Genomic DNA, 25,779 nt, shown 5'->3' on the forward strand with positions numbered 1-25,779 from the left:
GATCACAACAACAACCACCACAACTATCACCATGACGATCACAACAACAACAACAACCATGACTATCACCATGACGATCACAACAACAACAACCACGACTATCACCATGACGATCACAACAACAACAACCGTGATGATCACCATGACGATCACAACAACAACAACCGTGATGATCACAACAACAACCATGACGATCACAACAACAACAACCACGACTATCACCATGACGATCACAACAACAACAACAACCATGACTATCACCATGACGATCACAACAACAACAACAACCACGACTATCACCATGACGATAACAACAACAACAACCGTGATGATCACCATGACGATCACAACAACAACCACGACTATCACCATGACGATCACAACAACAACCACCACAACTATCACCATGACGATCACAACAACAACAACAACCACGACTATCACCATGACGATCACAACAACAACAACCACGACTATCACCATGACGATCACAACAACAACAACCACGACTATCACCATGACGATCACAACAACAACAACAACCATGACTATCACCATGACGATCACAACAACAACAACCACGACTATCACCATGACGATCACAACAACAACAACCGTGATGATCACCGTGATGATCACAACAACAACCATGACGATCACAACAACAACAACCACGACTATCACCATGACGATCACAACAACAACAACAACCATGACTATCACCATGACGATCACAACAACAACAACAACCACGACTATCACCATGACGATCACAACAACAACAACCGTGATGATCACCGTGACGATCACAACAACAACAACCGTGGCGATCGCCGTGACAACAACCGTGACGATCACCGTGATGATCACCATGACGATCACAACAACAACCACGACTATCACCATGACGATCACAACAACAACAGCCACGACTATCACCATGACGATCACAACAACAACCGTGATGATCGCCATGACGATCACAACAACAACAACCATGACTATCACCATGACGATCACAACAACAACAACCACGACTATCACCATGACGATCACAACAACAACAACAACCATGACTATCACCGTGACGATCACAACAACCATGACTATCACCATGACGATCACAACAACAACCACGACTATCACCATGACGATCACAACAACAACAACCACGACTATCACCATGACGATCACAACAACATCAACAACCATGACTATCACCATGACGATCACAACAACAACAACCACGACTATCACTATGACGATCACAACAACAACAACCATGACTATCACCATGACGATCACAACAACAACCATGACTATCACCACGACTATCACCATGACGATCACAACAACAACGACTATCACCATGACGATCACAACAACAACAACCGTGACGATCACAACAACAACAACCGTGATGATCACCATGACGATCACAACAACAACAACAACCACGACTGTCACCATGACGATCACAACAACAACAACCGTGATGATCACCATGACGATCACAACAACAACAACTACGACTATCACCATGACGATAACAACAACAACAACCACGACTATCACCATGACGATCACAACAATAACAACCATGACTGTCACCATGACGATCACAACAACAACAACCATGACTATCACCATGACGATCACAACAACAACAACCACGACTATCACCATGACGATCACAACAACAACAACAACCATGACTATCACCATGACGATCACAACAACAACAACCACGACTATCACCATGACGATCACAACAACAACAACCGTGATGATCACCGTGATGATCACAACAACAACCATGACGATCACAACAACAACAACCACGACTATCACCATGACGATCACAACAACAACAACCGTGACGATCACCATGACGATCACAACAACAACAACCATGACTATCACCATGACGATCACAACAACAACAACCACGACTATCACCATGACGATCACAACAACAACAACCATGACTATCACCATGACGATCACAACAACAACAACCACGACTATCACCATGACGATCACAACAACAACAACCATGACTATCACCATGACGATCACAACAACAACAACCACGACTATCACCATGACGATCACAACAACAACAACGACTATCACCGTGACGATTGTGGTGGTTGTGGTGGTTGTTGTGGTTGTTGTGGTGGTTGTTAATGTTGTTGTGGTTGTTAATGTTGTTGTTAATGTTGTTGTGGTGTTACAGGAGAAGCCCAAGATGTTTGCTAAAGGCACAGAGATCACCCACGCCGTGGTGGTGGTGATGATGGTTGTGGTGGTTGTTGTTAATGTTGTGGTGGTTGTTGTGGGTGTTGTGGTACAGGAGAAACCCAAGATGTTTGCTAAAGGCACAGAGATCACCCACGCCGTGGTGGTGATGGTTGTTGTGGTGGTTGTTGTGAATGTTGTGGTGGTTGTTAATGTTGTTGTTAATGTTGTGTTACAGGAGAAGCCCAAGATGTTTGCTAAAGGCACAGAGATCACCCACGCCGTGGTGGTGGTGGTGGTGATGGTGGTGATGGTGGTTGTTGTGGTTGTTAATGTTGTGGTGGTTGTTAATGTTGTTAATGTTGTTGTGGTTGTTAATGTTGTGGTGTTGCAGGAGAAACCCAAGATGTTTGCTAAAGGCACAGAGATCACCCACGCCGTGGTGGTGGTGGTGATGGTTGTGGTGGTTGTTGTTAATGTTGTGGTGGTTGTTGTGGGTGTTGTTGTGGTACAGGAGAAACCCAAGATGTTTGCTAAAGGCACAGAGATCACCCACGCCGTGGTGGTGGTGGTGGTGGTGATGGTTGTGGTGGTGGTTGTGGTTGTTAATGTTGTGGTGGTTGTTAATGTTGTTAATGTTGTTGTGGTACAGGAGAAACCCAAGATGTTTGCTAAAGGCACAGAGATCACCCACGCCGTGGTGGTGGTGGTGATGGTTGTGGTGGTTGTTGTTATTGTTGTTAATGTTGTTGTTAATGTTGTTGTGGTACAGGAGAAACCCAAGATGTTTGCTAAAGGCACAGAGATCACCCACGCCGTGGTTGTGAAGAAGCTGAACGAGATTCTGCAGGCACGGGGCAAGAAGGGAACCGACCGGTGAGAAGCAACAACAACAACAACATAACAACCACAACCACAACAACAACTACAACAACAACTACAACATTAACAACATCAACAACCACAACCACCACCACAACAACAACAACTACAACAACCACCACAACAACTACAACTACCACCACAACAACCACAACAACAACAACAACCACAACTACAACAATAACAACTACAACAACATTAACAACCACCACAACAACAACCACAACAACCACAACAACTACCACAACAACCACAACTACAACAACTACAACAACCACAACAACAACCACAACAACCACAACTACCACCGCTACAACAACAACAACCACAACAACAACCACAACAACCACAACCACCACAACTACAACAACATTAACAACCACAACAACAACCACAACAACAACCACAACAACCACAACAACAACCACAACAACAACCACAACAACTACAACAACTACAACAACAACCACAACAACTACCACAACAACTACCACAACAACCACAACTACAACAACAACTACTACAACAACAACCACTACAACAACCACAACAACTACCACAACAACTACCACAACAACCACAACTACAACAACAACTACTACAACAACAACAACATTAACAACCACCACAACAACAACAACCACAACAACAACCACAACAACTACCACAACAACCACAACTACAACAACCACAACAACAACAACCACAACTACCACAACTACAACAACCACAACCACCACAACTACAACAACAACATTAACAACCACAACAACAACCACAACAACAACCACAACAACAACCACAACAACAACCACAACAACAACCACCACAACAACAACTACAACAACAACTACAACTACAACCACAACAACTACCACAACAACCACAACTACAACAACAACCACTACAACAACCACAACAACTACCACAACAACTACCACAACAATCACAACTACAACAACAACTACTACAACAACAACATTAACAACCACAACAACAACCACAACAACATTAACAACAACAACAACAACCACAACAACTACCACACCAACCACAACTACAACAACAACTACTACAACAACAACAACAACAACTGCTACAACAACAACAACTACCACAACAACTACAACAACCACAGCAACCACAACAACAACAACTACAGCAACTACCACAACAACCACAACAACAACCACAACCACCACAACATCTACCACAACAACCACAACAACAACAACCACAACTACAACAACAACAACTACAACAACAACCACAACAACAGCAACCACAACAAGCACCACAACTACAACCACAACAACAACAACCACCACAACTACAACAACCACTACAACCACAACAACAACTACAACAACCACCACCACAACTACAACAACCACCACAACTACAACAACCACTACAACAACCACCACCACAACTACAACAACCACCACAACAACAACAACCACAACAACAACTACCACGACCACAACAACCACAACAACAACCAACCACCACCACCACAACTACAACAACCACCACAACTACAACAACCACTACCACCACAACCACCACAACAACTTCAACAACCACCACAACTACCACCACCACAACCACCACCACCACTACAACCACCACAACAACTACCACCACAACCACCACCACAACTACCACCACCACAACAACTACCACCACAACCACCACCACAACTACCACCACCACAACCACCACCAAAACTACCACAACCACCACCACAACCACCACCACAACCACCACCACCACCACCACAACCACCACCACAACCACAACCACCACAACAACCACCACCACAACCACCACAACAACTACCACCACAACCACCACCACAACCACCACAACAACCACCACCACAACCACCACCACAACCACCACAACTACCACAACTACCACAACCACCACAACTACAACCACCACAACTACAACCACCACAACTACAACCACAACCACCACCACAACCACCACAACTACAACAACCACCACAACCACCACAACATTAACAACAACCACCACAACCACCACAACTACCACCACCACAACTACAACCACCACAACCACCACCAAAAATACCACCACCACAACCAACACAGCCAACACAACCACCACAACAACCACCACCACCACAACCGCAACCACCACCAAAACTACCACCACCACCACCAAAACTACCACCACCATAACCAACACAGCCAACACAGCCACCACAACAACCACCACAACCAAAACCACCACAACCACCACCAAAACTACCACCACCACAACCAACACAGCCAACACAACAACCCACCATAACCACCAAGACCACCACAACTACCAACCACCACAACTACAACCACCACAACTACAACCACCACAACTACAACCACCACAACTACAGCAACCACTACAACAACCACAACCACTACAACAACCACAACCACTACAACAACCACTACCACTACAACAAATACCACTGCAACCACCACAACTACAACAACCACTACCACTACAACAACTACCACTGCAACCACCACAACTACAACAACCACCACCACTACAACCACTATCACTACAACCACCACAACTACAACTACAACAAGCACTACCACTAAAACCACCACAACAACCACTACAACAACTGCCACTACAACCACCACAACTACAACAACCACTACCACTACAACCACCACAACTACAACAACCACTACCACTACAACCACCACAACTACAACAACCACTACCACATCACTACAACCACCACAACTACAACAACCACTACCACTACAACCACCACAACTACAACAACCACTACCACTACAACCACCACAACCACTACAACTACCACTACAACCACCACAACTACAACAACCACTATAACCACCACTACAACAACGACTATAACCACCAAGACCACTACAACTACCACCACTACAACTACCACCACTACAACTACCACCACTACATCTACCACCACCTATTAAACCACCACAACTACAACCACCACTACTACCACCACCACCACACACATCACAACTACAACAACCACTACGACTGAGCTGTCTGTGGTTGTTGTGGTGGTGGTTGTTGTGGTTGTTGTGGTGGTGGTGGTACTGATATTGTTGTTGTGATGATGGTGGTGGTACTGATTGTTGTTGTGATGATGGTGGTGGTGATTGTTGTGATGATGGTTGTGGTGGTGGTGGTTGTTGTTACAGCGCGGGTCAGATGGAGCTGCTGACGGAGCTGTCTGTAGTTGTTACGGATGCTGTGAAGATGATGATGGCGATGATAGTGGTGGTGGTACTGATTGTTGTTGTGATGATGGTGGTGATTATGGTTGTTGTGGTGGTGGTGGTTGTGGTGGTGGTGGTGGTGGTTGTTGTTGCAGCGCGGGTCAGATGGAGCTGCTGACGGAGCTGTCTGTAGTTGTTACGGATGCTGTGAAGATGATGATGGCGATGATAGTGGTGGTGGTACTGATTGTGGTTGTGATGGTGGTGCGTGCTACTGATTGTTGTTGTGATGGTGGTTGTGGTGGTTGTTGTTGTGGTTGCAGTGCGGGTCAGATCGAGCTGCTGACGGAGCTGTCTGTAGTTGTTACGGATGCTGTGAAGATGATGGTCGTGGTGGTGGTGGTACTGATTGTGGTTGTGATGGTGGTGCGTGCTACTGATTGTTGTTGTGATGGTGGTTGTGGTGGTTGTTGTGGTTGTTGTGGTTGCAGTGCGGGTCAGATCGAGCTGCTGACGGAGCTGGCAAACATCTCTGAGCAGCACAATCTGGGCTCTGCGTTGCTTGTCAAGATCAAGTTTAGCCTCATTACAGCCTTCTTCAACTATAGCAACAGTCTGGCTACATGCATGAAGGTTCTGTAGACTCACCACAGACTCACCACAGACTCACTACAGATTCACTACAGACTCACTACAGATTCACCACAGACTCACTACAGATTCACTACAGACTCACTGCAGACTCACTAGAGACTCACTCACTACAGACTCACTCACTACAGACTCACTATAGACTCACTACAGACTCACTACAGACTCACTCACTACAGACTCACTACAGACTCACTACAGACTCACTACAGACTCACTTACTACAGACTCACTATAGACTCACTAGAGACTCACTCACTACAGACTCACTACAGACTCACTACAGACTCACTCACTACAGACTCACTACAGACTCACTACAGACTACAGACTCACTACAGACTCACTACAGACTCACTACAGACTCACTACACACTCACTACAGACTCACTATAGACTCACTCACTACAGACTCACTACAGACTCACTCACTACAGACTCACTACAGACTCACTACAGACTCACTCACTACAGACTCACTACAGACTCACTCACTACAGACTCACTACAGACTCACTACAGACTCACTCACTACAGACTCACTACAGACTCACTACAGACTCACTACACACTCACTACAGACTCACTACAGACTCACTCACTACAGACTCACTACAGACTCACTCACTACAGACTCACTACAGACTCACTCACTACAGACTCACTACACTCACTCACTACAGACTCACCACAGACTGACTACACACTCACTACAGACTCACTCACTACAGACTCACTACAGACTCACTACAGACTCACTACAGACTCACTCACTACAGACTCACTACAGACTCACTACAGACTCACTCACTACAGACTCACTACAGACTCACTCACTACAGACTCACTACAGACTCACTCACTACAGACTCACTACAGACTCACTCACTACAGACTCACTACAGACTCACTACAGACTCACTCACTACAGACTCACTACAGACTCACTCACTACAGACTCACTCACTACAGACTCACTACAGACTCACTACAGACTCACTACAGACTCACTGCAGACTCACTACAGACTCACTCACTACAGACTCACTACAGACTCACTATAGACTCACTCACTACAGACTCACTCACTACAGACTCACTACAGACTCACTCACTACAGACTCACTCACTACAGACTCACTCACTACAGACTCACTACACACTCACTCACTACAGACTCACTACAGACTCACTCACTACAGACTCACTATAGACTCACTACAGACTCACTCACCACAGACTCACTCACTACAGACTCACTACAGACTCACTCACTACAGACTCACTACAGACTCACTCACTACAGACTCACTACAGACTCACTACAGACTCACTCACTACAGACTCACTACAGACTCACTACAGACTCACTACAGACTCACTCACTACAGACTCACTACAGACTCACTGCAGACTCACTACAGACTCACTCACTACAGACTCACTACAGACTCACTATAGACTCACTCACTACAGACTCACTCACTACAGACTCACTACAGACTCACTCACTACAGACTCACTACACACTCACTACAGACTCACTACAGACTCACTATAGACTCACTACAGACTCACTACAGACTCACCACAGACTCGCTCACTACAGACTCACTCACTACAGACTCACTACAGACTCACTACAGACTCACTCACTACAGACTCACTACAGACTCACTCACTACAGACTCACTACAGACTCACTACAGACTCACTCACTACAGACTCACTACAGACTCACTCACTACAGACTCACTACAGACTCACTCACTACAGACTCACTACAGACTCACTGCAGACTCACTACAGACTCACTCACTACAGACTCACTACAGACTCACTATAGACTCACTCACTACAGACTCACTCACTACAGACTCACTCACTACAGACTCACTACAGACTCACTCACTACAGACTCACTCACTACAGACTCACTACAGACTCACTCACTACAGACTCACTCACTACAGACTCACTCACTACAGACTCACTCACTACAGACTCACTACACACTCACTACAGACTCACTACAGACTCACTATAGACTCACTACAGACTCACTACAGACTCACCACAGACTCGCTCACTACAGACTCACTCACTACAGACTCACTACAGACTCACTACAGACTCACTCACTACAGACTCACTACAGACTCACTACAGACTCACTCACTACAGACTCACTACAGACTCACTACACACTCACTACAGACTCACTACAGACTCACTCACTACAGACTCACTACAGACTCACTCACCACAGACTCACTCACTACAGACTCACTACAGACTCACTCACTACAGACTCACTACAGACTCACTCACTACAGACTCACTACAGACTCACTCACTACAGACTCACTCACTACAGACTCACTACAGACTCACTACAGACTCACTACAGACTCACTACAGACTCACTCACTACAGACTCACTACAGACTCACTACAGACTCACTCACTACAGACTCACTACAGACTCACTCACTACAGACTCACTCACTACAGACTCACTACAGACTCACTACAGACTCACTCACTACAGACTCACCGCAGAGAGCAGTTATTGTGGTGTTTGTGGTAGTAATTGTGGTGGTGATTGTGGTAGTAATTGTGGTGGTAGTGGTAGTGATTGTGGTGGTGGTGGTTGTGTTAGTGATTGTGGTGGTTGTGGTAGTGATTGTGGTGGTTGTGGTAGTAATTGTGGTGGTGTTGTGGTGGTGATTGTGGTGGTGGTTGTGGTAGTAATTGTGGTGTTTGTGGTAGTGATTGTGGTGGTGGTTGTGGGTGTAGTAATTGTGGTGGTGGTTGTGATAGTGATTGTGGTGGTGTTTGTGGTAGTGATTGTGGTGGTGGTTGTGGTAGTGATTGTGGTGGTGGTGGTTGTAGTAATTGTAGTGGTGTTTGTGGTAGTAATTGTGGTGGTGGTGGTGGCTGTGGTGTTTGTGGTAGTAATTGTGGTGGTGGTGGCTGTGGTGTTTGTGGTAGTAATTGTGGTGGTGGTGGTTGTAGTGATTGTGGTGTTTGTGGTAGTGATTGTGGTGGTGGTTGTAGTTATTGTTGTGATTGTGGTGGTGGTGGTAGTGATTGTGGTGGTGGTGGTTGTAGTAATTGTGGTGGTTGTAGTAATTGTAGTGGTGTTTGTGGTAGTAATTGTGGTGGTGGTGGCTGTGGTGTTTGTGGTAGTAATTGTGGTGGTGGTGGCTGTAGTGTTTGTGGTAGTAACTGTGGTGGTGGTTGTGGTAGTGATTGTGGTGGTGGTGGTTGTGGTAGTGATTGTGGTGGTGGTGTTTGTGGTAGTGATTGTGGTGGTGGTGGCTGTAGTGTTTGTGGTAGTAACTGTGGTGGTGGTTGTGGTAGTGATTGTGGTGGTGGTGGTTGTGGTAGTGATTGTGGTGGTGGTGTTTGTGGTAGTGATTGTGGTGGTGGTGTTTGTGGTAGTAATTGTGGTGGTGGTTGTGGTAGTAATTGTGGTGGTGGTGATTGTAGTAATTGTGGTGTTTGTGGTTGTAGTAATTGTGGTGGTGGTTGTAGTTATTGTGGTGTTTGTGGTAGTAGTTGTGGTGGTGGTGGTGGTAGTAATTGTGGTGTTTGTGGTTGTAGTGATTGTGGTGGTGGTGATTGTGGTGGTTGTGGTTGTGGTAGTGATTGTGGTGTTTGTGGTAGTAATTGTGGTGGTGGTGGTAGTAATTGTGGTGTTTGTGGTTGTAGTAATTGTGGTGGTGGTTGTAGTTATTGTGGTGTTTGTGGTTGTAGTAATTGTGGTGTTGGTGGTTGTGGTAGTGATTGTGGTGGTAGTGGTAGTGATTGTGGTGGTTGTGGTTGTAGTAATTGTGGTGGTGGTGGTAGTAATTGTGGTGTTTGTGGTTGTAGTAATTGTGGTGGTGGTTGTAGTAATTGTGGTGGTTGTGGTTGTAGTAATTGTGGTGGTTGTAGTAATTGTGGTGGTGATGGTTGTGGTAGTGATTGTGGTGTTTGTGGTAGTGATTGTGGTGGTGGTGGTTGTGGTAATTGTGGTGGTGGTGATTGTGGTGTTTGTTGTAGTGATTGTGGTGTTTGTGGTAGTGATTGTGGTGGTTGTGGTTGTAGTAATTGTGGTGGTGGTGGTAGTAATTGTGGTGTTTGTGGTTGTAGTAATTGTGGTGTTGGTGGTGATTGTGGTGGTGGTTGTGGTTGTTGGTGTTTGTGGTTGGTGAGTAGCAGGACATGTGGAACCGCTGTCTGGACAACCTGGAGGAGCTGATGGAGACGATTTTCTCTAACCACAACATCGTCATCGGAGAGCATATCCCTGAGGAAGCGGAGAACATCGTCGCCGGCACCGGCGGCACAGAGATCCAGGTAGAGAGACACGGGGAGAGAGAGAGACACGGGGGAGAGAGAGGGACATGGGGAGAGAGAGAGGCATGGGGAGAGAGAGAGACACACGGGGAGAGAGAGAGGCATGGGGAGAGAGAGAGAGAGAGACGCGGGGAGAGAGAGAGACACGGGGAGAGAAAGAGAGACACGGGGAGAGAGAGGGACATGGGGAGAGAGAGAGAGAGACGCGGGGAGAGAGAGAGACACGGGGAGAGAGAGAGAGACACGGGGAGAGAGAGACACACGGGGAGAGAGAGGCAGGGGGAGAGAGAGAGAGAGAGACACGGGGAGAGAGAGAGACACGGGGAGAGAGAGACACACGGGGAGAGAGAGAGAGAGACGCGGGGAGAGAGAGACACACGGGGAGAGAGAGAGACACGGGGAGAGAGAGAGAGACACGGGGAGAGAGAGAGAGAGACGCGGGGAGAGAGAGACACACGGGGAGAGAGAGAGACACGGGGAGAGAGAGAGAGACACGGGGAGAGAGAGAGAGAGACACGGGGAGAGAGAGACACACGGGGAGAGAGAGAGACACGGGGAGAGAGAGAGACACGGGGAGAGAGAGGCAGGGGGAGAGAGAGAGAGAGAGAGAGACACGGGGAGAGAGAGAGACACGGGGAGAGAGAGAGGGAGAGAGAGACACGGGGAGAGAGAGAGACCGGGGAGAGAGAGAGACACGGGGAGAGAGAGACACACGGGGAGAGAGAGAGACACGGGGAGAGAGAGACACACGGGGAGAGAGAGAGACACGGGCAGAGAGAGACACGGGGAGAGAGAGGCAGGGGGAGAGAGAGAGAGAGACACGGGGAGAGAGAGAGACATGGGGAGAGAGAGACACACGGGGAGAGAGAGACACGGGGAGAGAGAGAGAGACACGGGGAGAGAGAGACACGGGGAGAGAGAGAGACACGGGGAGAGAGAGACACACGGGGAGAGAGAGAGACACGGGGAGAGAGAGAGACACGGGGAGAGAGAGAGACACGGGGAGAGAGGGAGAGACACGGGGAGAGAGAGAGAGAGAGACGCGGGGAGAGAGAGAAACACGGGGAGAGAGAGACACACGGGGAGAGAGAGAGACACGGGCAGAGAGAGACACGGGGAGAGAGAGGCAGGGGGAGAGAGAGGCAGGGGGAGAGAGAGAGAGAGAGAGACGGGGAGAGAGAGAGACATGGGGAGAGAGAGACACACGGGGAGAGAGAGACACGGGGAGAGAGAGAGGCACGGGGAGAGAGAGAGACGCGGGGAGAGAGAGACACGGGGAGAGAGAGAGACACGGGGAGAGAGAGAGACACGGGGAGAGAGAGAGACACGGGGAGAGAGAGACACGGGGAGAGAGAGACACGGGGAGAGAGAGAGAGAGACGCGGGGAGAGAGAGAAACACGGGGAGAGAGAGAGACACGGGGAGAGAGAGACACACGGGGAGAGAGAGACACACGGGGAGAGAGAGACACGGGGAGAGAGAGACACGGGGAGAGAGAGACACGGGGAGAGAGAGACAGGGGGAGAGAGAGAGAGAAACACGGGCAGAGAGAGAGAGACACGGGGAGAGAGAGAGACACGAGGAGAGAGAGACACGGGGAGAGAGAGACACACGGGGAGAGAGAGACACGGGGAGAGAGAGACACGGGGAGAGAGAGAGACACGGGGAGAGAGAGAGACATGGGGAGAGAGACACGGTCAGAAAGAGACACGGGGAGAGAGAGACACGGGGAGAGAGAAACACGGGGAGATAGAGACACAGGGAGAGAGAGACACGGGGAGAGAGACACACGGGGAGAGAGAGACACGGGGAGAGAGACACACGGGGAGAGAGACACACGGGGAGAGAGAGACACGGAGAGAGAGAGACACGGGGAGAGAGAGACACGGGGAGAGAGAGACACGGGGAGAGAGAGACACGGGGAGAGAGAGAGACACGGGGAGAGAGAGACACGGGGAGAGAGAGACACGGGGAGAGAGAGACACGGGGAGAGAGAGACACGGGGAGAGAGAGACACGGGGAGAGAGAGACACGGGGAGAGAGAGACACGGGGAGAGAGAGACACGGGCAGAGAGAGAGACACGGGGAGAGAGAGAAACACGGGTAGAGAGAGAGACACGGGGGGAGAGAGACACGGGGGGAGAGAGACGTGGGGAGAGAGAGACACGGGGAGAGAGAGACACGGGGAGAGAGAGAGACACGGGGAGAGAGAGAGACACGGGAAGAGAGAGACACGGGGAGAGAGAGAGACACGGGTGGAGAGACACAGAGACACGGGTAGAGAGACAGAGACACGGGTGGAGAGACAGGTGGAGAGACAGAGACACGGGTGGAGAGACACAGAGACACGGGTGGAGAGACACAGCGACATGGGGAGAGAGACAGAGACACGGGTAGAGAGACACGGGGAGAGAGAGACACGGGTGGAGAGAGACACGGGGAGAGAGCGACACGGGGAGAGAGAGACACGGGGAGAGAGTGACGCGGGGAGAGAGAGACACACGGGGAGAGACACGGGGAGAGAGAGACACGGGGAGAGAGACATGGGTGGAGAGATACAGAGACATGGGGAGAAAGACAGAGATACGGGTGGAGAGACACGGGGAGAGAGACAGAGACACGGGGAGAGAGACAGAGACACGGGTGGAGAGACACAGAGACACGAGGAGAGACACAGAGACACGGGTGGAGAGACACAGAGACACGGGTGGAGAGACACAGACACACGGGTGGAGAGACACAGAGACACGGGTGGAGAGACACAGAGACACGGGTGGAGAGACACAGCCACACGGGTGGAGAGACACAGAGACACGGGGAGAGAGACACGGGTGGAGAGACAGCCACGGGTGGAGAGACACAGAGACACGGGTGGAGAGACACAGAGACACGGGTGGAGAGACACAGAGACACGGGGAGAGAGACAGAGACACGGGTGGAGAGACACAGAGACACGGGTGAAGAGACACAGAGACACGGGTGGAGAGACACAGAGACACGGGTGGAGAGACACAGAGACACGGGTGGAGAGACACAGAGACACGGGTGGAGAGACACAGAGACATGGGGAGAGAGACAGAGACACAGGTGGAGAGACATGGGTGGAGAGACAGAGACACGGGTAGAGAGACGCAGAGACACGGGTGGAGAGACAGAGACACGGGTGGAGAAGCACAGAGACACGGGTGGAGAGACACAGAGACACGGGTGGAGAGACACAGAGACACGGGTGGAGAGACACAGACACGGGTAGAGAGACACAGAGACACGCGTAGAGAGACACAGAGGCACACAGACACACAGAGACACGTCTGTCTAAATGCCCGCATTGTGTCCGTGTGTCTGTGTGCACGTCCATCTGCTGAGGAGCCTGAGAACATCACCAACCTGGACCAGGTACACACCCCCACTACACCATCACCCCTACACCGTCCACCCCCTACACCATCACCCCCTACACCATCACCCCCTACACCCCACCTTTACACCATCACCCCTACACCATCACCCCTACACCACCATCACCCCTACACCGTCCACCCCCTACACCATCCCCCCCCTACACCATCCCCCCTACACCATCCCCCCTACACCATGCCCCCTACACCATCCCCCCCTACACCATCACCCCTACACCATCACCCCCTACACCATCACCCCCTACACCATCACCTCCTACACCATCACCCCTACACCATCCCCCCTACACCATCCCCCCTACACCATCACCCCTACACCATCACCCCCTACACCATCACCCCTACACCATCCCCCCCGACACCATCACCCCTACACCATCCCCCACTACACCATCCCCCCTACACCATCACCCCCCTACACCATCACCCCTACACCATCCCCCACCCTACACCATCACCCCCTACACCATCCCCCCTACACCATCCCCCTACACCATCACCCCCTACACCATCCCCCCTACACCATCCCCCTACACCATCCCCCCTACACCATCACCCCCCTACACCATCACCCCCCCCTACACCATCCCCCTACACCATCACCCCTACACCATCCCCCACTACACCATCCCCCCCTACACCATCCCCCACTACACCATCACCCCTACACCATCCCCCCTACACCATCTCCCCTACACCATCCCCCCCTACACCATCCCCCCCCTACACCATCACCCCCTACACCACCATCACCCCTACACCATCACCCCCTACACCACCATCACCCCTACACCATCCCCCACTACACCATCCCCCCCCCCCTACACCATCCCCCCCCTACACCATCACCCCTACACCATCACCCCCTACACCACCATCACCCCTACACCATCACCCCTACACCACCATCACCCCTACACCATCCCCCACTACACCATCACCCCTACACCATCACCCCTACACCATCACCCCTACACCATCCCCCCTACACCATCCCCCCCCTACACCCCACCCCTACACCATCACCCCCTACACCATCACCCCCTACACCATCACCCCCTACACCATCCCCCCTACACCATCCCCCCCCCTACACCATCACCCCCTCCACCATCCCCCCCCCTACACCATCCCCCCCCCTACACCATCCCCCCCTACACCATCCCCCCTACACCACCATCACCCCTACACCATCACCCCTACACCATCCCCCCTACACCATCACCCCTACACCATCCCCCCTCCACCATCACCCCCTCCACCATCCCCCCCCCTACACCATCACCCCTACACCATCCCCCCTACACCATCCCCCCTACACCAGCCCCCCTACACCATCCCCCACTACACCATCACCCCTACACCATCCCCCCCCCTACACCATCACCCCCTCCACCATCCCCCCCCTACACCATCACCCCTACACCATCACCCCCTACACGATCACCCCCTACACCATCACCCCCTACACCATCACCCCTACACCATCCCCCCCTACACCATCCCCCCCTACACCATCCCCACCTACATGATCACCCCCTACACCATCACCCCCTACACCATCCCCCCTACACCATCACCCCCCTACACCCCACCCCTACACCATCACCCCTACACCATCACCCCTACACCATCCCCCCTACACCATCCCCCCCCTACACCCCACCCCTACACCATCACCCCCTACACCATCACCCCCTACACCATCCCCCCTACACCACCATCACCCCTACACCATCCCTCCCTACACCATCCCCCCCTACACCATCACCCCTACACCATCACCCCCTACACCATCCCCCCCTACACCATCACCCCTACACCATCCCCCCTACACCATCCCCCCCTACACCATCACCCCCTACACCATCCCCCACTACACCATCACCCCCCTACACCATCACCCCTACACCATCACCCCTACACCATCCCCCCCTACACCATCCCTCCCTACACCATCACCCCTACACCATCACCCCTACACCATCCCCCCCGACACCATCACCCCTACACCATCCCCCCTACACCATCACCCCTACACCATCCCCCCTACACCATCACCCCTACACCATCACCCCCTACACCATCACCCCTACACCATCATCCCCTACACCATCACCCCCTACACCATCACCCCCTACACCATCCCCCCTACACCACCATCACCCCTACACCATCCCCCCCTACACCATCACCCCCTACACCATCACCCCTACACCATCACCCCTACACCATCCCCCCTCCACCATCACCCCTCCACCATCCCCCCCTACACCATCACCCCTACACCATCCCCCCTACACCATCACCCCCTACACCATCACCCCCTACACCATCACCCCCCTACACCCCACCCCTACACCATCACCCCTACACCATCACCCCTACACCATCCCCCCTACACCATCCCCCCCCTACACCCCACCCCTACACCATCACCCCTACACCATCCCCCCTACACCACCATCACCCCTACACCATCACCCCCTACACCATCCCCCCTACACCATCACCCCCTACACCATCCCCCCTACACCACCATCACCCCTACACCATCCCTCCCTACACCATCCCCCCCTACACCATCACCCCTACACCATCACCCCCTACACCATCCCCCCTACACCACCATCACCCCTACACCATCCCCCCTACACCATCCCCCCCTACACCATCACCCCCTACACCATCCCCCACTACACCATCACCCCCCTACACCATCACCCCTACACCATCACCCCTACACCATCCCCCCCTACACCATCCCTCCCTACACCATCACCCCTACACCATCACCCCTACACCATCCCCCCCGACACCATCACCCCTACACCATCCCCCCTACACCATCACCCCTACACCATCCCCCCTACACCATCCCCCCTACACCATCACCCCCTACACCATCACCCCTACACCATCATCCCCTACACCATCCCCCCCTACACCATCACCCCCTACACCATCACCCCTACACCATCACCCCTACACCATCCCCCCTCCACCATCACCCCTCCACCATCCCCCCCTACACCATCACCCCTACACCATCCCCCCTACACCATCACCCCCTACACCATCACCCCCTACACCATCACCCCTACACCATCACCCCCTACACCATCACCCCTACACCATCCCCCCCTACACCATCCCCCACTACACCATCCCCCCTACACCATCACTCCTACACCATCACCCCTACACCATCCCCCCCCTACACCATCCACCCCTACACCATCATCCCTACACCATCACCCCTACACCATCACCCCCCTCCACCATCCCCCCCCTACACCATCCCCCCCTACACCGTCACCCCCTACACCGTCACCCCCTACACCGTCACCCCCTACACCATCACCCCCTACACCATCACCCCCTACACCATCACCCCTACACCATCCACCCCTACACTATCCCCCCTACACCATCACCCCCTACACCATCCCCCCTACACCATCACCCCCTACACCATCCCCCCCTACACCATCACCCCCTACACCATCACCCCCTACACCATCCCCCACTACACCATCCCCCCCTACACCATCACCCCCTACACCATCCCCCACTACACCATCCCCCCTACACCATCACCCCTACACCATCCCCCCCTACACCATCCCCCCCTACACCATCACCCCCTACACCATCCCCCCCTACACCATCACCCCTACACCATCACCCCTACACCATCACCCCTACACCATCCCCCCCTACACCATCCCCCCCTACACCATCCCCCCCTACACCATCACCCCCTACACCATCACCCCCTACACCATCCCCCCCTACACCATCACCCCACTACACCATCCCCCCTACACCATCACCCCCTACACCATCCCCCACTACACCATCCCCCCTACACCATCCCCCCCCTACACCATCACCCCCTACACCATCCCCCCTACACCATCACCCCCTACACCATCCCCCCCTACACCATCACCCCCTACACCATCCCCCACTACACCATCCCCCCTACACCATCACCCCCTACACCATCACCCCCTACACCATCCCCCCCTACACCATCCCCCCCTACACCAACACTTCAATAACGTCGTAAGTGAAGTGTTAAGTTAAGGTGTGTGTGTGTCTCTGTGTGTGTCTGTATCTGTGTGTGTGTGCTGTGTGTGTGTTTGTGTGTGTTTGTGTGTGTATCTCTGTGTGTGTTTGTCTGTGTGTGTATCTTTGTGTGTGTTTGTGTGTGTCTTTGTGTGTGTGTATCTGTGTGTGTGTGTATCTGTGTGTGTGTGTATCTGTGTGTGTGTGTGTGCGTCTGTGTGTGTATCTCTGTGTGTGTCTGTGTATGTCTGTGTGTGTGTTTGTATATATATCTGTGTGTGTGTCTGTGTGTGTATATCTGTGTGTGTGTCTCTGTGTGTAGCCGCTGCGAGTGAGAGGCTGCATCTTGAGCCTGGTGGAGCGGATGGATGAGGAGTTCACCAAGATAATGCAGAACGCGGACGCTCACTCCCAGGGTGAGGGCTCGCTCACCCCCTCGTTCACCCGTTCACTCACCCACTCACTCGCTCACCCGCTCACTCACCCACTCACTCGCTCACCCGCTCACTCACCCACTCACTCGCTCACTCAAGACGAGACGCTCCCTCACTCACTCATTCACCCGCTCAGTCATCCACTCACACGCTCACCCGCTCGCTCACCCGCTCACTCACCCACTCACTCGCTCACCCGCTCGCTCACCCGCTCACTCACCCACTCACTCGCCCACTCGCTCGCTCACCCGCTCGCTCACCCGCTCACTCACCCACTCACTCGCTCACCCGCTCACTCACCCGCTCACTCAAGACGAGACGCTCCCTCACTCACCCACCCGCTCAGTCACCCACTCACGCGCTCACCCACCCGCTCAGTCACCCACTCAGGCACTCACACACTTGCTCAGTCACTCACTCAGCCACTCACCCACTTGCTTGCCTACTCACTCACCCACTAACTCAACCCACTCACCATCACCACTCGCCCACTCACCCACTCGCTCGCTCAATTGCTCACACGCTCGCTCACCCACCCGCTCGCTCACCCACCCGCTCGCTCACTCACCCACTCGCCCACCCACTCACTCACCTACTCGCCCACTTACTCTCCCACCCGCTCACTCACCCACTCACTCACCCACTCGCTAACCCACTCGCTCACTCACTCGCCCACCCGCTCATCCACTCAATCACCCTCATCCACTCACTCACCTGTCCGCTCTCCCTCCCCACTCTCCCTCCCCACTCTCCCTCCCCACTCTCCCTCCCCACTCTCCCCCCACTCTCCCCCCACTCTCCCCCCCACTCTCCCCCCACTCTCCCCCCACCTTCCCCCCACAGAGTATGTGGACCACCTGAAGGATGAGGGCCGTGTTTCTCTCTCCATGAGTTGACTGTCTTACTCACCCTCTCTCTCTCTCTCTCCCCCCACTCTCCCCCCACTCTCCCCCCACTCTCCCCCCACTCTCCCCCCACTCTCCCCCCACTCTCCCCCCCCACCTTCCCCCCACAGAGTATGTGGACCACCTGAAGGATGAGGGCCGTGTTTCTCTCTGCATCCGCCGGCTGCAACGTTACCTTGAGGACCGTGGGAGCCCCGACGAGATTTGCCGCTGCTACCTCCGGCGAGTCCTGCACACGTACTACAAGTTTGACTACTCCACGACCCCACAGGTGACTATAGTACTGGTACTATTACTATAGTACTAGTACCACCACCACACTGCACACGTACTACAAGTTTGACTACTCCACGACCCCACAGGTGACTATAGTACTGGTACTATTACTATAGTACTAGTGCCACCACCACACTGCACACGTACTACAAGTTTGACTACTCCACGACCCCACAGGTGACTATAGTACTGGTACTATTACTATAGTACTGGTACTATTACTCTAGTACTAGTACCACCACCACACTGCACACGTACTACAAGTTTGACTACTCCACGACCCCACAGGTGACTATAGTACTGGTACTATAGTGGTAGTACTAGTACCACCACCACACTGCACACGTACTACAAGTTTGACTACTCCACGACCCCACAGGTGACTATAGTACTGGTACTATTACTATAGTACTGGTTCTATTACTATAGTACTGGTACTATTACTATAGTACTGGTACTATTACTATAGTACTAGTACCACCACCACACTGCACACGTACTACAAGTTTGACTACTCCACGACCCCACAGGTGACTATAGTACTGGTACTATTACTATAGTACTGGTACTATAACTATAGTACTAGTACCACCACCACACTGCACACGTACTACAAGTTTGACTACTCCACGACCCCACAGGTGACTATAGTACTGGTACTATAGTGGTAGTACTAGTACCACCACCACACTGCACACGTACTACAAGTTTGACTACTCCACGACCCCACAGGTGACTATAGTACTGGTACTATTACTATAGTACTGGTACTATTACTCTAGTAATACTACTATAGTACTAGTACTATAGTAGTAGTACTACCACCACCACACTGCACACGTACTACAAGTTTGACTACTCCACGACCCCACAGGTGACTATAGTACTGGTACTATTACTATAGTACTGGTACTATTACTATAGTACTGGTACTATTACTATAGTACTAGTACTACCACCACACTGCACACGTACTACAAGTTTGACTACTCCACGACCCCACAGGTGACTATAGTACTGGTACTATTACTATAGTACTGGTACTATTACTATAGCACTAGTACCACCACCACACTGCACACGTACTACAAGTTTGACTACTCCACGACCCCACAGGTGACTATAGTACTGGTACTATTACTATAGTACTAGTACCACCACCACACTGCACACGTACTACAAGTTTGACTACTCCACGACCCCACAGGTGACTATAGTACTGGTACTATAGTGGTAGTACTAGTACTACCACCACACTGCACACGTACTACAAGTTTGACTACTCCACGACCCCACAGGTGACTATAGTACTGGTACTATTACTATAGTACTGGTACTATTACTATAGCACTAGTACCACCACCACACTGCACACGTACTACAAGTTTGACTACTCCACGACCCCACAGGTGACTATAGTACTGGTACTATTACTATAGTACTAGTACCACCACCACACTGCACACGTACTACAAGTTTGACTACTCCACGACCCCACAGGTGACTATAGTACTGGTACTATTACTATAGTACTGGTACTATTACTATAGTACTGGTACTATTACTATAGTACTAGTACTATTACTATAGTACTGATACTATTACTATAGTACTAGTACCACCGCACTGCACACGTACTACAAGTTTGACTACTCCACGACCCCACAGGTGACTATAGTACTGGTACGATTACTATAGTACTGGTACTATAGTACTGGTACTATTACTCTAGTACTAGTACCACCACCACACTGCACACGTACTACAAGTTTGACTACTCCACGACCCCACAGGTGACTATAGTACTGGTACTATTACTATAGTACTGGTACTATTACTATAGTAGTAGTACTACCACCACACTGCACACGTACTACAAGTTTGACTACTCCACGACCCCACAGGTGACTATAGTACTGGTACTATTACTATAGTACTGGTACTATTACTATAGTACTGGTACTATTACTATAGTACTAGTACTATTACTATAGTACTGATACTATTACTATAGTACTAGTACCACCGCACTGCACACGTACTACAAGTTTGACTACTCCACGACCCCACAGGTGACTATAGTACTGGTACTATTACTATAGTACTGGTACTATTACTATAGTACTGGTACTATTACTATAGTACTAGTACCACCACACTGCACACGTACTACAAGTTTGACTACTCCACGACCCCACAGGTGACTATAGTACTGGTACTATTACTAGAGTACTACTACTACTATAGTACTAGTACTATAGTAGTAGTACTACTACACCACACTGCACACGTACTACAAGTTTGACTACTCCACGACCCCACAGGTGACTATAGTACTGGTACTACAGTGGTAGTACTCTAGTAATACTACTATAGTAGTAGTACTATAGTACTAGTACTATAGTAGTATTACTCTAGTAATACTACTATAGTAGTAGTACTACTACACCACACCGCACACGTACTACAAGTTTGACTACTCCACGACCCCACAGGTGACTATAGTACTGGCTATAGTACTGGTACTATAGTGGTAGTACTCTAGTAATACAACTATAGTAGTACTTTTTTGAAAAAGTTTTTCAAACCTTTTGTCGTGATTTATTTTCCACCAACTATGTGGTGACTTTACCGAAATAACCAAAGAGTATTGATCCCTGCAGTCAATGAACCTTAAAATCAACATTGGGAAAAAGTTTCATTCATGGGCGGTTCGTGGTTGTGGAGATTTGGGGATTTCAAATTGGGTCAATCTTTTTTTTAAACAGCCTGTACTTATTATAGTACACCAACAACTACTACAATAGTGATTTAAAGCTTTCGTGACTGCAGGGATGATTCATATTCTTGGTTCTTCCGGTAAAAGTCACCACCACGTTAGACAGGGAAACAATGAAATAATAAAAATATAAAACTATAAAATTATTGTAAAACAATAAAATTATTATTCTTGGTTCTTTCGGTAAAGTCACCACCACGTAAGACAGGGAAACAATAAAATAATAAAAATATAAAACAATAAAATTATTGTAAAACAATAAAAATATTATTCTTGGTTCTTTCGGTAAAAGTCACCACCACGTAAGACAGGGAAACAATAAAATAATAAAAATATAAACAATAAAATTATTGTTAAACAATAAAATTATTATTCTTGGTTCTTTCAGTAAAAGTCACCACCACGTAAGATGGGGAAACAATAACATAATAAAAATATAAAACAATAAAAATATAAAACAATAAAATAATAAAAATATAAAACAATAAAATAATAAAAATATAAAACAATAAAATAACAAAAATATAAAACAATAACATAATAAAAATATAAAACAATAACATAATAAAAATCTAAAACAATAAAATAATAAAAATATAAACAATAAAATAAAAAAAATATGAACCAATAAAATAATAAAAATATGAACCAATAAAATAATAAAAATATAAAACAATAAAATAATAAAACTATAAAACAATAAAATTCTCACGACGTTTCTCCTGCAACACAAATCAGCAATCATCATCGTCAGGGTGTGAAAACCACAGCAAAATAAAATAATAATAAAAATATAAAACAATAAAATAATAAAAATATAAAACAATAAAATAATAAAAATATAAAACAATAAAATAATAAAAATATAAAACAATAAAATAATAAAAATATGAACCAATAAAATAATAAAAATATAAAATAATAAAAATATAAAACAATAAAATAATAAAACTATAAACCAATAAAATAATAAAACTATAAAACAATAAAATAATAAAACTATAAAACAATAAAATTCTCACGACATTTCTACTGCAACACAAATCAGCAATCATCATCATCGTCAGGGTGTGAAAACCACAGCAAGAATAACATAATAAAAATATGAATCAATAAAATAATAAAAATATAAAACAATAAAATAATAAAAATATAAAACAAGAAAATAATAAAAATATAAAACAATAAAATAATAAAAATATAAAACAACAAAAATATAAAACAATACAATTCTCACGACGTTTCTCCTGCAACACAAATCAGCAATCATCATCGTCAGGGTGTGAAAACCACAGCAAGAATAAAATAATAAAAATATAAAACAATAAAAATATAAAACAATAAAATAATAAAAATATAAAACAATAAAATAATAAAAATATAAAACAATAAAATTCTCGCGACGTTTCTCCTGCAACACAAATCAGCAATCATCATCGTCAGGGTGTGAAAACCACAGCAAGAATAACATAATAAAAATATAAAACAATAAAATAATAAAAATATAAAACAAAATAATAAAAATATAAAACAATAAAATTCTCGCGACGTTTCTCCTGCAACACAAATCAACAATCATCATCGTCAGGGTGTGAAAACCACAGCAAGAATAAAATAATAAAAATATAAAACAATAAAAATATAAAACAATAAAATAATAAAAATATAAAACAATAAAATAATAAAAATATAAAACAATAAAATAATAAAAATATGAAACAATAAAATAATAAAAATATAAAACAATAAAATCCTCACGACGTTTCTACTGCAACACAAAGCAGCAATCATCATCATCAGGGTGTGAAAACCACAGCAAGAATAACATAATAAAAATATAAAACAATAAAATAATAAAAATATAAAACAATAACATAATAAAAATATAAAACAATAAAATAATAAAAATATGAACCAATAAAATAATTAAAATATGAACCAATAAAATAATAAAAATATGAACCAATAAAATAATAAAAATATAAAACAATAAAATAATAAAAATATAAAACAATAAAATCCTCACGACGTTTCTCCTGCAACACAAATCAGCAATCATCATCATCAGGGTGTGAAAACCACAGCAAGAATAACATACTAAAAATATAAAACAATAAAAATATAAAACAATAAAATAATAAAAATATAAAACAATAAAATAATAAAAAATATAAAACAATAAAATAATAAAAATATGAAACAATAAAATAATAAAAATATAAACCAATAAAATAATAAAAATATAAACCAATAAAATAATAAAAATATAAAACAATAAAATAATAAAAATATGAACCAATAAAATAATAAAAATATAAAACAATAAAATAATACAAATATAAAACAATAAAATCCTCACGACGTTTCTCCTGCAACACAAATCAGCAATCATCATCGTCAGGGTGTGAAAACCACAGCAAGAATAACATAATAAAAATATAAAACAATAAAAATATAAAACAATAAAACAATAAAATAATAAAAATATGAACCAATAAAATAATAAAAATATGAACCAATAAAATAATAA

The 25,779-nt window shown here is 47.9% G+C and overlaps 1 protein-coding gene across 1 annotated transcript in view; it reads left to right on the forward strand.

The window, feature by feature from the left end:
- Positions 1 to 25,779, forward strand: part of LOC116938098 (eukaryotic translation initiation factor 3 subunit C-like) — a 65,434-nt gene that overhangs the window by 29,890 nt on the left and 9,765 nt on the right. Inside the window, exons 12-17 of the mRNA XM_076057819.1 lie at positions 3,014 to 3,117; positions 6,857 to 6,998; positions 11,223 to 11,363; positions 14,729 to 14,758; positions 19,178 to 19,271; positions 20,305 to 20,465. Of these exons, the coding sequence (XP_075913934.1) occupies positions 3,014 to 3,117; positions 6,857 to 6,998; positions 11,223 to 11,363; positions 14,729 to 14,758; positions 19,178 to 19,271; positions 20,305 to 20,465 (672 nt within the window). The remainder of the gene's footprint in view (positions 1 to 3,013; positions 3,118 to 6,856; positions 6,999 to 11,222; positions 11,364 to 14,728; positions 14,759 to 19,177; positions 19,272 to 20,304; positions 20,466 to 25,779) is intronic.

The sequence above is a fragment of the Petromyzon marinus genome, chromosome 84 (assembly GCF_048934315.1).
Source record: "Petromyzon marinus isolate PM22_M1 ecotype Great Lakes invasive population chromosome 84, UKy_Petmar_22M1.pri1.0, whole genome shotgun sequence".
In the NCBI taxonomy this organism is placed as follows: domain Eukaryota; kingdom Metazoa; phylum Chordata; class Hyperoartia; order Petromyzontiformes; family Petromyzontidae; genus Petromyzon; species Petromyzon marinus.